This window comes from Sinohyriopsis cumingii, chromosome 5, assembly GCF_028554795.1.
Source record: "Sinohyriopsis cumingii isolate HCF-2022 chromosome 5, ASM2855479v2, whole genome shotgun sequence".
Taxonomy (NCBI): domain Eukaryota; kingdom Metazoa; phylum Mollusca; class Bivalvia; order Unionida; family Unionidae; genus Sinohyriopsis; species Sinohyriopsis cumingii.
In genome coordinates, this window is record NC_142965.1 from 55,819,275 (window position 1) to 55,835,859 (window position 16,585).

Consider the following 16,585-nt stretch of genomic DNA (forward strand, 5'->3'; position numbering starts at 1 on the left):
TGAGGCACGTGATATTTTCTCAAAATTGTATATGGTAATCTAAACCTCTCGACCACATACATATACATGATACAGTTTATTCCTAGTGTAAGTAAAATGTCTGTCACACTAGGTAAACCGTATGACCTCTTTCGTCTGCTTCTATATAGCTCGATACGATTTACACGAGTTTCATTGCAATTCAAGGCCATACTCTATACATTTGATGTTGTGGCACAGCGTATCAATTGGATTAATTGGAACTTTTTATCATGTTCAGGAAACTGTCCTTTGTAAATACCTTGCCGTTTTACCACTGACTGTAACACTCGTATCACAGACTGATACAATATACAAGGAAACACCGTGTCATCAGACGAATCCATGATTAACGTTGTATATGTGTTGTGCATCTGGCTATAGAGTACGAAATTAGAGCTTCATTAACTTTATTGTTTTGCCTGCAATTTGAATGTATGTAAAAACAGAGTCAACCTACACATTTACATATTTCAGAGTCTTCGTAGGAGCGTTTTGATATGAAATTCATTCTACGACGACTATTAAGCTTATTTATTCATTACTTTAAATGCTCTATTTCAGATGATCTTAAAATGATTTTTCTGCTTAGAATTCCTTTAAAAGTTTCGAGAATCTCAAACGATAGGCTCTTGTAGGTCGGTTGATCTTCCCGGGGTTTTTCAGGGTTCTTCCTCCACCAGTTATACTTGCCGCCATGAATAGCCTATCTTGTGCTGAAAAATGGCGTTAAACCCTACGCCACAACCACCAGCAACAACAACAAAAGATATGTGTCATTTAACCCTTTTGTACACATTTATCAAGGGATGTGTACAACTTGTGTGTAGTGATTTATGTTTTACCAGAGAGGCGAAACTTCCATCTTTAATGTTTATCATTTGCACAAAATAAATCAACTACCATAGGTCTATGCAATATACTTGAGATGAGCATAATTTTGTCCATGTATTTTGAAGAAAACGCGAAAATCATGCAATACTGTCCGTTCTTGCCTTCATTCATGCACAATTTGTAAGTACATTTGTGTGTGTGCAGTGTTACGCAACTTCTACAATTCTTTCTTAGAGACCTAAGAATATATTATCTTGGTGTTTGTAGATGTACGCGACATCTTAGAACTTTGATGAAATCACAGAGAAAGTAAAAATGAGCAATTGCTGAACGAACAACACAAATTAAATTTGATACGAAATGATCATTCAGTACCGACAAATCAAAATAAGTAAATTTGATGGAAAACAATTATTCAGTACAGTATTGACAATGATAATCGCTAAACTTGGTAGGAAACGATCATTCAGTACAGTATAGACAATCACAATCGCTATACTTGGTAGGAAACTAATCATTCAGTACAGGATAAACAAATCATAATCGCTAAACTTGGTAGGAAACGATCATTCAGTACAGTATAGACAATCACAATCGCTATACTTGGTAGGAAACTAATCATTCAGTACAGGAAAAACAAATCAAAATCACTAAACTTGGTAGAAAACGATCATTCAGTACAGTATAGATCACAATCGCTATACTTGGTAGGAAACTAATCATTCAGTACAGGATAAACAAATCACAATCGCTAAACTTGGTAGGAAACGATCATTCAGTACTGTATAGACAATCATAATCACTAAACTTGGTAGGAAACGATCATTCAGTACTGTATAGACAATCATAATCACTAAACTTGGTAGGAAACGATCATTCAGTACAGTCAGATCATAACTATTGCACTTGATTGGAAGAGACCATTAAATACCGACAAATCAAAACGCTAAACTGGATAGGACACGACCATTCATTATATAACATTTATAATGATTAAACCTGACAGAAGCGATAATTCAATACAGGCAAGTTATAGCAATTAAACGTGATAGCAAACGATCATTTATTACAGACTGATAATAATCATTACACTTGATAGGAAGCGATCAGTCAGTACAGACGGATCATAATCATTACACTTGATAGGAAACTATCCTTCAGTATAGACACATTATAGCAATTAAGCTTGATATGAAACGATCATGCTACAATACAGATAGATCATAATCATTACACTCCATAGGAAGCGATCATTCAGTACAGACAGATCATAATGATTTAACTTGTAATCCTTGATCTCATACTTATGAAACATCTCCCAGAAAATGTTCCTTTAATTTTTATGATACATATACACCTAACGAAGAATCGGTGATACATTATTCTTTTCTTTTCCAGGAGGAGCTTGAAGTGTGTTCATTAGGGTTCAACAAACAAGGGGTTCTAGACGGAGCAAAGAAACTCCGTGCAAAGCAAGTCAGGATCACCGACTACCAAAATGAGGTCAACGGAATCGCTGAAAAACATGTACGTTCTTAACATTTGCCTTTACAGTAAACCCATGAACACACTTAATTATTGCTTCAGAGTTCAACACTTGCGTTAAGGCAACCATTCTTCATTCAAGAAATTCAATCAAATGAGAACTACAGCAATGTATGCCTAAATATTATCAGCACCAAATGAGTGTCCTTTGCCTATAGAAGAGTATGTCAAGAAGAAATCCTTCATTTCCTAGCGCTTTCGTGGTGTTCTGATACTTTTATGACATTGAAACTGTGCTTGGTAAATACAGTGAAATTAGCGTACATCGACATTAATGTATTCACATTGTAAGGACATCATTTATCAATATGTTGTTTCATTGCCAAGGTGACCAGCACCATATTGGAGTAATACCATACATGTTCAAATGGAGGGCAGTAAGTCCTGTGCAAACTATGTAGGGAATCCATCAAGTAGTCTTCAGTTGTTGTTTGCATGTTTTTTAATTTACTATGATGCAGTTAGATTCCACGTGCTCATAGAAAATCAGTTAGCAGAAATTATTTGTAATCAGGGAGTATTTATTGAAAACGAAAAAAGTCATCAAAACAGAGAAGAAAACATCTGAATAGCAGATGTTTGTTCACTCTAGCAAATTGCGACGTTTATCATATATGGTCTTTGAGTTTTACACGGGACTAAACATACATCCTGGGATGAATGGAAGATGTTCTACATGTCGCTGCGATTATATTATAGACCAGTAACGATCTACAGAAAGTGGTTTACCTTAAGCAGCACATTTACTGACCAGCCATGCATAAATAGAAGGTTGGTCACCTTTGAAAGAATGTAGAGGACACCTGTTTCAGGTGAATTTGATCAGTATATACATAGTAAAGGGATACTAGTTGTTGTAATATAATCTCTCATCAAAGTGAGCGACCAATTCGTTCTTTTCAGGATTGTATAGCTTGATTACATTGGATATATTCGCTAGACAACTCCTGAAGTTTCAGTTTTTTGAAGCGGTAGAACAGTTTGAACAGTTGCCATTGACATGTACTGAATTCCTTACTTAATCGATTTGATTACAAATATCGGGTATTATTTTTACAGCGAGTCATCGAATACTATTAATAATAAAACCAATAAACACGTTTCAGCTGTAGATACATTATTATTTGTTACTATTTATGCAAACGCTATTAGGTGATATAATTCCTCATCAAAATTACATCTATTTTCCCCCAGTGTGAACCCGACAGCTAGCACTTGGTCAAAATGTTTATGGTATGAAAATCGTAGGTCAGTTAACTATATATCTTTATCACGTTCATATTTTATTGCTTTAAAAATCATTTTCTTGTGCACTATTATCCGTGCATCTATAACCTTTGTTGACAGCTTGAGGATTTGTTTTGTTGTTTTATTCATTGCGCAAATATATACTATATCAGGAGTCTGTTTCACAGCAGTTTTCATTAAACAAATAATATTTTCAAAAACCTTAGGTGAGACAGAGTTGCAAATAGATTACCAGAACATCAATTTATTTTCTTTCAAATTTCTCATAAACTATGATTTGAATGTAACACATGAATAGTTTTTTTATCACCGATCGATAGAACCAATAATTCAAATCCATATTGATTTTTCTTGATTTTACCAAGTATGTGTTTTATTTATGAAATAGTGCAGGTAATTCTGTACCAGATCAAGAAGTCATGGAGGTTAAGTTAGAGATGGGCAAGAAAAGAACAAATCATAATACATTCCCGAAAATGTTTATATTCCATGATATTAAAATCGATTCTAAATTTTTTTTTCTTCTGTAGCATAACATACTAATAAAACAAAATCTTGGAGAAAGATATATAAAGCCAACTGAGAAATATTAAATACTTTTTTTGCCTTATCAGTGTTATTCGATAACAAATGACCTTGTTGCCGTGTTACATAGGAACAATGTCGAGATAAAATTACTTATATCAGTCACAAAACTTGTATCAGTTACACGAAGAAAACGGCACTTACCCGAAGAAAGCAGTACTTACACACGAAGAAATCTGTACTTAACCGAAGAAAACAGTACTTAAACGATGACAACAGTACTTACACAACAACAATAGTACTCACACGATGATAACAGTACCTATAAAAAAAAAAAAACAACAGTGAACAGCTGCATTTTTAATTTAAGAACACTTTAGCAAATATATCAGTGAATATAATATCTTACCAAAGAGTTCTGCATAGAAATGTTGTGGTTATTTATTGTGTCCAGGATTCTGCTCTCTCTCTCTCTCTCTCTCTCTCTCTCTCTCTCTCACACACACACACATGTGCGCGTGCACGCACGCACGCACGCAATCAAAACACCATTTAAACTTCTGTCTCTTTTGTGGTAAATTCACTTGAAAAGGCTTTGAAAAGATTTATTTCCAATAATATACATGTATATTGTATTATATAAGTTCAGCTGTTATAATCCCACAAAAGACAGCTTGAGAAAGCTATGCGTTATTCGATTCTATTTTTGCCTTACACACATATTCTTATAAATTATTGTTGATCTTATTTAATCTCCAGTGAATATAGTTAATTCAAATCTGATATCTGTCCACGATTGATGAAGACGACGATGATGATAATGATGATGATGATGATGCCAGCGACACTTACAAAGATCAGTAGTGCTTTGTATGATATACCTTTAACGTTTCTGCTTTTTTGAAAATTATTTAAACTTACATAAAGCAAGGTCATTTATTTAAGCATACATATATCAAGGTCATTTATTTAAGCATGCACAAATTAAGGTCATTTATTTCAGCGTACATACATCAAGGTCATTTATTCAAACCTACGAAAATCATGGCCATTTATTTCAGCGTACACAAATCAAGGTCATTTATTTAGTCTTATATACCAAGGTCATGTATTCTAACTTTTAACGAATATCCATTGCATTAATGAACCGATCTTTTTCCTTGCAGAAGCTATCAGATGAAGAAATGCACGAGGTGGCAGAAACGTATCAGTCAGTTAAGGTAAGCTTGATAAAGCTATTTGATTTGAAATATTTCAAGGTGTTATCCTTTCATAAAGAGAAAAGCAAGTCATAAATATTATTAGTTTAAAAACTGAGAGGTCATGCTTAAACTACCTTGATGTGACTATCAAAGACTCGTACAGTACATATCAAGTCTATATTTTTTTTCCAATTTTGCTAGGATAAAAAAGTAAACTACACAAACATCAATAATTTAATTTAATGGCTATGTATGTGTGTAGCTTGATAGGTAGGTTGGTATGTAGGTCGGTAGGTAGGTGAATGCATAGGTAGGTAAGCAAGAAGGTTTTACTTAGGTGCTATTACACCCAGTGTATGTAATCTGTTTCATTATAGACATGAAACTAATATTTGATTCAATTTCATTAAGAATTTGGATCAGTTTAAAATTCAGACAAATATGTAGCCTTTCGTTTCATCGGACAAGAATATGATTTATCTTGTCTTTTAGTAAACTAGTTTAGCTACATTCCAAAAAAGCCAGAAACGGTGGAACAATAAGATCTATCATTACATTGTTATGGGACATACAAAGCATTCGTAGTAATGGGCCTGGGGTTATCAATTTGAACTTCAAACGCTTTATTAGTAATGTTGTATCGCTTTTACAGTACTAGATTTTGATTATGTCTAGTTGATTAATTTTTATTGATGATAGTGAGCAGCTTTTAACAAAGTATTCACTAATTGGTTTCTTTAGTCTTGTGGAATTTAAATATATATAGACAGTTTTGTTTATTGTCAGTTGATAAATGTTTGTGCTGATGATTCTAGTAAATATTAATCAGTATGAAAACTGTACTCACCTGATTAACATTCGTGCTGATGCTTCTGGGAAATATGGATTTAATGTGTAGACACTACTCACTTGATGAACTTCTTACAGATCATTCTGTCAAATGTTTATCAGCTATTAAAACACTAAACTTTCTTGCTAATGACGGTAATAAATTAATCAGCTATGTAGGTAAAACTCGCTTGATTACCCTTTATCCTGATGATTCTAGTAAATATTTATTAGCTGCGTAGACACCACTCACTTGAAAAAATGTTCATGCTGACGATTCTAGCCAATGATGATCAGATATTTAGACACCGCTCGCTTGATAAACTTTCATGCTGACAAATCTGGCCAATGATGATCAGATATTCAGACAGTACTCACTTAATAAACTTCCATGCTGACGATTCTTCCCAATGATGATCAGATATTCAGACACCACTAACTTGATAAACTTTCATGCTGAAGATTCTGGCCAATGAGGATGAGATATTCAGACACAACTCACTTGATAAACATTCATGCTGACGATTCTAGCCAATGACGATCAGATATTCAGACACCTCTCACTTGATAAACTTTCATGCTGACGATTATGGCCAATGATGATCAGATATTCAGACACCTCTCACTTGACAAACTTTCATGCTGACGATTATGGCCAATGATGATCAGATATTCAGACAGTACTCACTTGATAAACTTTCATGCTGACGATTCTGGCCAATGATGATCAGATATTCAGACACCGCTCACTTGATAAACTTTCATGCTGACGATTCTGGCCAATAATGATCAGATATTCAGACACCGCTCACTTGATAAACTTTCATATCGACGATTCTGACCAATGATGATCAGATATTCAGACATCAATCACTTGATAAATTGATAATTCTAGCAAATATTGTGTAAATTTCCTTTGAGGCAATACAACTAATCATGATTTAGATAGTTGTATCAATACCCTTTGATCAATATATTGTAACATGTTTGATTCGTTTTCGTTTTTTAAATATGTACTGTACAGGCAAAGTTTTAAAAGAAAATGTGTCTGTCTGCGTCAAATTGTTTTGCAATTTTGCTAAAGGAATCAGTAATCATTATTTTTTCGTGTCTTAGATATGATGAGATATACAGGTTATGATGGCATTTAAAATATGTTACAATTTAGTGGTGGCTATTGATCTGAATATGTATCAGTCTACATTCATATCCTTTCCTATAAATTATGGTGAGAGTTTACATAATTTAATTAGCGGTAATTTAATTCTTTTACGCTAGGCGTTATCTGACAAGCGTTCTGGATGTTTTGAAATCCTATCAGGTATTGCCGGGCTCGAAGACCACATTCAGGTACGCAATTGATTCCTTATTATCTTTTCAGAATACACTTCAGTGCTTAAAACGCTCCAATTTGAATACTCATATTTCTTATTTGAAGCCTTTGTTTATGTCCAGCAGTATGTTGATATACTATGAAGCCTTTGTTTATGTCCGGCAGTATGTTGATATACTATGAAGCCTTTGTTTATGTCCAGCAGTATCTTGATATACTATGATGCCTTTGTTTATGTCCAGCAGTATGTTGATATACTATGATGCCTTTGTTTATGTCCAGCAGTATGTTGATATACTATGATGCCTTTGTTTATGTCCAACAGTATGTTGATATACTATGATGCCTTTGTTTATGTCCAGCAGTATGTTGATATACTATGAAGTCTTTGTTTATGTCCAGCAGTATGTTGATAGACTATGATGGCTTTGTTTATGTCCAGCAGTATGTTGATATACTATGATGCCTTTGTTTATGTCCAGCAGTATGTTGATATACTATGATGCCTTTGTTTATGTCCAGCAGTATGCTGATATACTCTGAAGCCTTTGTTTATGTCCAGCAGTATGTTGATATACTATGATGCCTTTGTTTATGTCCAACAGTATGTTGATATACTATGATGCCTTTGTTTATGTCCAGCAGTATGTTGATAGACTATGATGGCTTTGTTTATGTCCAGCAGTATGTTGATATACTATGATGGCTTTGTTTATGTCCAGCAGTATGTTGATATACTATGATGCCTTTGTTTATGTCCAGCAGTATGTTGATATACTATGATGCCTTTGTTTATGTCCAGCAGTATGCTGATATACTCTGAAGCCTTTGTTTATGTCCAGCAGTATGTTGATATACTATGATGCCTTTGTTTATGTCCAACAGTATGTTGATATACTATGATGCCTTTGTTTATGTCCAGCAGTATGTTGATAGACTATGATGGCTTTGTTTATGTCCAGCAGTATGTTGATATACTATGAGGCCTTTGTTTATGTCCAGCAGTATGTTGATATACTATGATGCCTTTGTTTATGTCCAGCAGTATGTTGATATACTATGATGCCTTTGTTTATGTCCAGCAGTATGCAGATATACTCTGAAGCCTTTGTTTATGTCCAGCAGTATGTTGATATACTATGATGCCTTTGTTTATGTCCAACAGTATGTTGATATACTATGATGCCTTTGTTTATGTCCAGCAGTATGTTGATAGACTATGATGGCTTTGTTTATGTCCAGCAGTATGTTGATATACTATGAGGCCTTTGTTTATGTCCAGCAGTATGTTGATATACTATGATGCCTTTGTTTATGTCCAGCAGTATGTTGATATACTATGATGCCTTTGTTTATGTCCAGCAGTATGCTGATATACTCTGAAGCCTTTGTTTATGTCCAGCAGTATGTTGATATACTATGATGCCTTTGTTTATGTCCAGCACTATGTTGATATACTACGAAGCCTTTGTTTGTGTCCAGAAGTATGTTGATATACTATGATACCTTTGTTTATGTCCAGCAGTATGTTGATATACTATGATGCCTCTCAGCATAAGAGTGGCTAATTTCTTGTTTAGTATGGATGTTAATGTTTTTTTTTAAAAGAAAATATTTTTGAAATGCTTCGTTATAATTCCTTTGCGATATTTATTATCCATTTATTCGTGTGTATATATGCACATATGAATCGAGTATTTATATAACTATTTTATTACGTAGCCTCATAATTCATTCATGAAAATCATTTTAATAGATAAAAGACGAAACGTTGAGTCAATTCGAATTGCATGCTGGTCACAGGAATTTGATTATTTCTTGCGTTACGGACCCAACCCATGAGTTTCGTAATGAGTATCGTATATAAAAGAGCGATGATCTTTGACTGTCTGAAAATACTTGCTGAAGAGATTAACGCAATTTGTTTGAAGAAAGTTATAAATAAATTGGACGCAATAGAGGACTTAATCAAATACAATTTTCATTTTATTGTTGTCGTCGCACGGGTACTAACAGATATTAACGGATATATATCATATGGCCAGAATAGTATAATACCTAACTACAAGATTTTGTTAATTCTAAAATATGAATTCATCCTATTATTTTAATTGTTTTCAAAGATTCTTCTTGGACATGTCATTGATAAGGTGCCGATCTTACCAAGAAAGTATAACAATTTAAACCAACATGAACATTTCTGTCTGTGGGATTTCAATTAGTTACATGTACCCTGCTAAAGTTGAAGAGGAACACATTGTGTTCGTTATCAGATTTATGGGTTACACAACGGTCTATATTAATCAATGATTTAACCTTAGACGAAAGTATTATTTGCACATCGTAACATGTGTAAATATGATTTTTAATTCTACTGATATTTACGACATGTTATTTAATATAAATCACTTTTATTCTTACATTTATGCACATAACGGATCCTTTCATTTAACGTCTACCCACGCAAGTTGCGAAGGAACGGATGTAATTTGTTTTATTTAGTTAGCTTTAAGTCCGATACTACGCATTTATATATCTCTATTAATGTCTTATCTAAGGTTAATCTTTAGACAGGATTCCTTTTCCGACACAAACATTGAACGGAAGCTTACTTGAAAAGGTGACTGAAACTATTAATCTCTGTAGACTTAAATCACAATTTGTGGGTTGGAAACCAATTCTGGATTTCGTGTAGGTGAATTCTACTCATGAAGCATATACAGTACATTTTATATTGTCTGAAACAATTTCTATACTACTGAATCTTTTCAGTGGAGTGTTTAGGTGGCCAAACCTTGAGTGGGTCAGATTTGAAAATTCTGACGTCATTTCCAAGGGTCAAGTACATTTTAAAATACCATTGAATATGCTTGTACACCATGTGCACAAAATATCTTGATAACTTACTTGGAAGTTTCAATGAGAAAATTAAATGCTTGGCTTATAACCTTAACCCAATTTTCAAGGTTACGTAAAATTGTTTCAACAAGTCCTCTCTACCCATGCAAAAGTTCTTTACACAGAGCCAAACAAATTATTGATTTGGTGACCATGGTATCATTTGTAAGGTAAGAAAATATCTTTGTGTTTTTACTTTTGTGCTATTTAATTTAACTTGTTTACCTGGTAGCTTTAAAATCAGTATCATCTCAATTACAAAGGTAAGGTTAATGAAAGACTCGCTGACAGAATTTCAGGCAGCAGTTATATTTTGACGAGTTTGATTTTATCTTGGTATATCAAGTCAAAAAGGGTTATACAGCAAATCCAGTAAGCTTATGGTTAAGAAACGATACCAAAAAATTCCACCTCTGTATAGAATTGATATCGCTCGCTTTAAGGATCATTCCATATCAGCTGGTCTAAATCTTGTCAATTCCTTGGTTAAAAAATTATCTCTTGGGTTTAAGGGTATGGGACCTTGGTTCAAACATTATCTCATGGGTTTAGGAGGATGGGAGCTTTAAAGGCGAAATAGAATTCATGGATTTGTTCAATGTATAAAACCTTGCTTATTTTTGGTAAAAGCTTCCTACATCTACTGCGTGTACAATCTGAAGTACAGTGACCATTTCTGTTAAGCCAGAAAATAAAATGACTCGATTGTGTGAGGCGGTTTGATTGTCCATTTGTGGGGAAAACAAACAACGAAACAGCACATAATTCGTTCACAACAAAGTAGTTTGCAGCATACAATCTGTCTTCATAAGTATATGCAATAAATAACAAATAAATTAAATTGAACTTATTCAAGCTAAGAAATATATTGCTAACGAAACAGCTTTTTCAGTCTTGTTTTATTGTATTTCGTCACTTGATTTTGTCACGTGACAGATTCGTTTTCATGAATAAAATCTTCGTCATGCCTGAGGTTTATTCGTGGAAAAGGCAGAGGACCTTTCGAACATGTTGCTCGCCTTTTGGGGCTCATTATTATTGCTGCTAAATGCCATGTTATTATTATTATTATTATTATTATTATTATTATTATTATCATTATTATTATTATTATTATCGTTATTATAGACGCTTGCTACTGAGTTCGACAACAAGGCTGTGCATTTGACTCGTCTCGCTGAAAATAATAGAGAGAAGAGTGGCGCAGGTCTAAGCAATGAGAGTTTGTCCAGAGCCACGCAGGTATTGTATCTCCTGTGACCACAACCATGTTATCGAAACGTGAAATAACGATCAAAATGAAACCAGTTTATCTTCAGAGCATCACCGAAAAAAACTTCTTTTATCTAAAACAGTAAATTTAAAACAAACGAAAACCAAAACAATGATCGGAACACAATGGGTATATACCACTTCGATTAAAGCGAGACTTCTTTTCCGACACTACTGAATGCATTATAGACATTTCAAGCTTTTAGTCTAATCCCTTTCACCCTAATTTGCAGAGTAAAATCAGTGCTAATTGCACTATACCACTTCGATTAAAGCGAGACTTCTTTTCCGACACTACTGAATGCATTATAGACATTTCAAGCTTTTAGTCTAATCCCTTTCACCCTAATTTGCAGAGTAAAATCAGTGTTAATTGCACCCAAGTTGTACCATCTTACATATTGATTGCTTAAAATCAAAGTCAGCTAAATGCATAATTGGAGCCAACAAATATAAATAGCCTTTGAATGATAAAAATTCACAGTTACTCTCTATTCTGTGTATTCTAGCCTAGTATATGTAACCTTGTAAGACGAACTTCCTCAAGTAACCTTTTCATACGTAACAACATAATCTCGTTAATGCAAGGGAACATCTGTTAGGCCAGCTATCAGTCATAGGTAATCATATAAGGATATTGAATAAATAACATTGGTATATATGGTGGAACTCTTAATAGCGAAGTATGTTGTCTGTTTCGTATGAATCTGTCACTGAAACTGAATAATACGAGCTATTTTCCTAATATGTTTGCAATATGAATAAATGCGTTGCTGCTTGCTTACAAATAATTATTTTTTTTGTGTTTGCATAGAACTGCATCATTGCAGTGAGACAAAACTGGAAATGGATCAACGAAGTCATGCAGTGTGCTCATGTCCATCTAGCAAATGCAGCATCGTACCATGAGGTAAGGGAAATAATCCTTTCAGCTTGGTAATGTTAATTTATGATATTTGTATCAGCCAACAGACATCACATATTAGTTGTGACATTATGCAACAAACTATCCTTCAATTAGACCAATAAATTGAATATATATATATATATATATATATATATATATATATATATATATATATATATATATATATATATAACAACTTGATCTTGTCATAGAACAATATTTAAAATTGTGGTTTAATATAAATATGTGCATTAATTGTTGCTCGTTGATTGGATAAAGTATCTCATATAATTTAACTTTCTGTATCTTAATATTTCTTCTTCTGGTTTATTTTCTAAATATTAATAGATAAATATTTTATGCTAAATATTTGGAACATCCCACTCAAGTAGTGTATATGCTATGTAAATGAAAGTTTTCTAGTGAAATATGTTAGGAATATAACTAGTTCTTTAGCAAGTTATCTCTTAGTGGTCACTAACATCTGTTAATTTACTCAACCATTATGTACTATATAGTATATGTTCCATTTAGCAGTTATTGCTTATATATATATATATATATATATATATATATATATATATATATATATATATATATATATATATATATATATATATATATATAACAAAATTCATTCGAAATTCTAAATGATGCCATTATTGTCTTAGTTTTTCCACGAGGTTGAGGAGGCAGAATACTGGCTAAATGCCACAATGTCCAAGATGCATTTGTCCTTCAGTAAATCCAAGCTAAATGGAGACCAGACTGATGTCAGAGAAATACAAGAAGAAATGAGGGTACAACTCTGTTCAAGAAATGAATTTAACAATTTATCCAGTTTCATCATACTAGTTACTTGAAAATTGGCATTATATAATTTAGAATAAGCGAGAAAAAATAGTTTACAAGTTATGCAGAGTATTTTATCGAATAAGATTAATTTACCCACCAAACATGATATATTCGATATATGTTGAAACCGCGATGCATTGTAAGGACATTAACTTGAGAAACATTCAAATCTGTTATCCTTCGAAGGTATTATAATGAATGTTTACATTAGGTTCGACCTACAAGTCAACAAGTAAGAGTTATTACAGGTACAAAGATCATCTGAGGATAATAGAGTGAACGCTGATTTTGATATTTATGTAAGAAAGAAAAAGGGAATTTCCAGTTTTATATTCTTACTTTGGAAGAGGAGGTTCAATTTTGGCCACCAATTGCTTTACTAGAAAGTTGTCATTCTATAAAATACACATACAATTTAATTTATAGTGATGATCTTCTATAATAATACTAACGACATCCGAGTGGAACCAAAACACAAAAACTAGCCTTTTCTTTCCTGAAATAAATAAATCCAACTACTGAAAAGGCGAGCCATTTCTTTGAACAATAAAATAGGAGAATGTGTGACGATCCATATCTTGAACATTATTTTCCAGGATACGTTAATGGCATACTTGCGATGGCAAAGCAAGGTAGATAACATATTCAGTCGAGCAAAGGATATTGTTCCAGTTCTTCTGAGAGTGAAACCACTGCAGGCACCCATGAACGCGGTTGCTCTCACCAACTACAAGACTGCTGATGTAAGGATCTTATAATCTTCTGTAACCTTTTTTTAGCCGGTTTCATACCGAGATTTTGTTTGCTGTAGTGTTGGATTGGAATGTAAAATAACTAGATTTTACTTTGTTTGCTGTAGTGTTGGATTGGAATGTAAAATAACTAGGCTTTACTTTGTTTGCTGTAGTGATGGATTGGAATGTAAAATAACTAGGTTTTACGTTATAGGCTGTAGTATTTGATTGGAATATAAAACACCTAGGTTTTACTTTGTTTGCTGTAGTGGTTGGATTGGAATGTAAAATGACTAGTTTTTTGTTTGCTGTAGTGTTGGATTGGAGTGTAAAATAACTATTCTTTACTATGTTTGATATAAACGAGAATATATCAAAGCATGAACACTTGAATCTATTGTCTGCCTTTCGAATTTGTGAAATAATTCCTCTTTAACCGGTATGGTGAATAATGAGCCATGAATAAAGAATTATAACTAGATTTGTTTGTTTATCAGCGCATTGAAAGACGAAAATATTATTTGCAGATTGAGCTCTATGAAGGTGAAAATGTACTTGTTCTGGACAACAGTGACCGAAACAAGTGGCTTGTACGTATTGTATACCTTAACTTTAATTTTAATTATTGTTGTAGCATCCTTCTTTATAAGATTCATTGAACACAGGTTGTCTGATTTTATGATTGTATGATTTATGATTTATGATTATACATATCAATTACGTATCGTAAACGTCGTAGGTCTATTCATATTTTCAGAGAAAAAGGAACAGGAAATTTGTTATCAAATGATCAGAGCTTCTTTCATCGATTTTACCGAATAGCAAATTCATTAAAAGGAAGCTAAAATATTGTTATGACAGGGAAATGCAAAAATATTTAATGGTCATGTTGCGAAGATAGATACGAGTAACAAATCCATTTAAACCAATGCATTTTGTCATCATTAAACAATGAAGCATTTATTTCGATGGAAGGCAATTAGATTCGATACATATTGCACTTGCGTATGCTTAGCGAAATGTTTTATCTTCAATCAACCCGATAAATTACTCTATTTACCAACACGACAGGTGGAGAACAACAGGAAACAATCGTGTCTCGTTCCATCCGTTATCATCTTGATTCCAGGACCAACTGGAGAAGCTGTGGATGTTGGAATAAGGTACATGTACCTTGTATTTGTTTTTAAAGGTCATCAGACTTGAATATGATCTATCTGTTTATTATGAATTACTCATATGTCTTAAGAGAAACAGTTCAATGTTGCATAATCCGTTTTGGTATATTCATGCAGGCACGCAAACTTTGCATAGAAACTTGGCTTGATCAGCCCTTTCAGATGTAGTGCTTAACTTTTTTAAACAACAATTCCCAAGGCTTGTGTATATACATGTACAATTGTAAATTATATTTTTCATGCACAAATCCTTTCAGTATTTTGCGAAATGTACTCCTAAAAAATAACTTTTATTTACATTATTTACCCAATATTTAAATTTAGGAGATGAAATATTTTCATTTTTAGATTGCGGATCCAGCTACTCTCGCTCTGGACAACGAGCTTGAAACGGCTTGGTTACCAATTGATTGCTTTTATGCAGCTTGTGTTTCGAGACTGGAACGAGGATGAGGTAAATTTTTAGGAAAAATATTTAACTAATTGTTATACTATATTCATTTGATTTATGTTGTTCGCGTTGTCACCCGAGTCGTACAGGAGCTTATCTTTAATGAAGTAAAATGCTTCAAGTTTATTTCAAGTGACTTATTGCTTACTAATTCTTGGATTACTCGATCTAATTAATCCTTTTAAGAAATTTAATGTTTTTAACAGGACTCCGTTTCAGTACGCTCTATAATTTTTCCGATGTTGTTAAATTTTAATTTCACGCTGATAATGTCAATGTAAAATTCAGGCAATGCAACCTTGATAGGTGGAAAACAACTGGTATTAGTTTCATTCTTTCTGGTTTTATTGTTTGTTACGGAATTATTAATTAACAACACCTAATGCAAAATTGAAATAAAAAGTATATTTGTTATATTCAAATAATCAAAATTCTTGAATGTGCACAACGAAGTCTGCTTTGTTTATTCATTAATTTCTTTTCATCAAAACGTTTGAAGTCACAAAATATGTTAACGGTTTTTCCATTTACTTAATTCCTTATAAAGCACTTATGTTAGAAGGGGGTGTAACTCTTACATACGATGGGTATAATTTTGTTGTTATTGTTGTTGTTGTTGTTTTTGTTGTAGGGTTTAACGCCATTTTTCAGCACACGATAGGCTATGCATGGCGGCCAGTATTAATGGTGGAGGAAGAACCCGGGAAATCCCCGGAAAGAACCACCGACCCTCGAGAAGCTACTGGCATGCTTTTCA

At 33.2% G+C, this 16,585-nt stretch overlaps 1 protein-coding gene across 5 annotated transcripts in view; it reads left to right on the top strand.

Moving 5' to 3' along the window:
* LOC149799218 (uncharacterized) overlaps positions 1–16,585 on the top strand; it is a 65,098-nt gene that overhangs the window by 37,212 nt on the left and 11,301 nt on the right. For all 5 annotated transcript variants that reach the window (XM_089958489.1, XM_089958490.1, XM_089958493.1 and 2 more), the window contains exons 3-12: positions 2,251–2,379; positions 5,337–5,390; positions 7,479–7,550; positions 11,560–11,673; positions 12,518–12,613; positions 13,282–13,410; positions 14,062–14,208; positions 14,727–14,789; positions 15,271–15,362; positions 15,726–15,831. In XM_089958489.1, the coding sequence (XP_089814615.1) occupies positions 2,251–2,379; positions 5,337–5,390; positions 7,479–7,550; positions 11,560–11,673; positions 12,518–12,613; positions 13,282–13,410; positions 14,062–14,208; positions 14,727–14,789; positions 15,271–15,362; positions 15,726–15,831 (1,002 nt within the window). The remainder of the gene's footprint in view (positions 1–2,250; positions 2,380–5,336; positions 5,391–7,478; positions 7,551–11,559; positions 11,674–12,517; positions 12,614–13,281; positions 13,411–14,061; positions 14,209–14,726; positions 14,790–15,270; positions 15,363–15,725; positions 15,832–16,585) is intronic.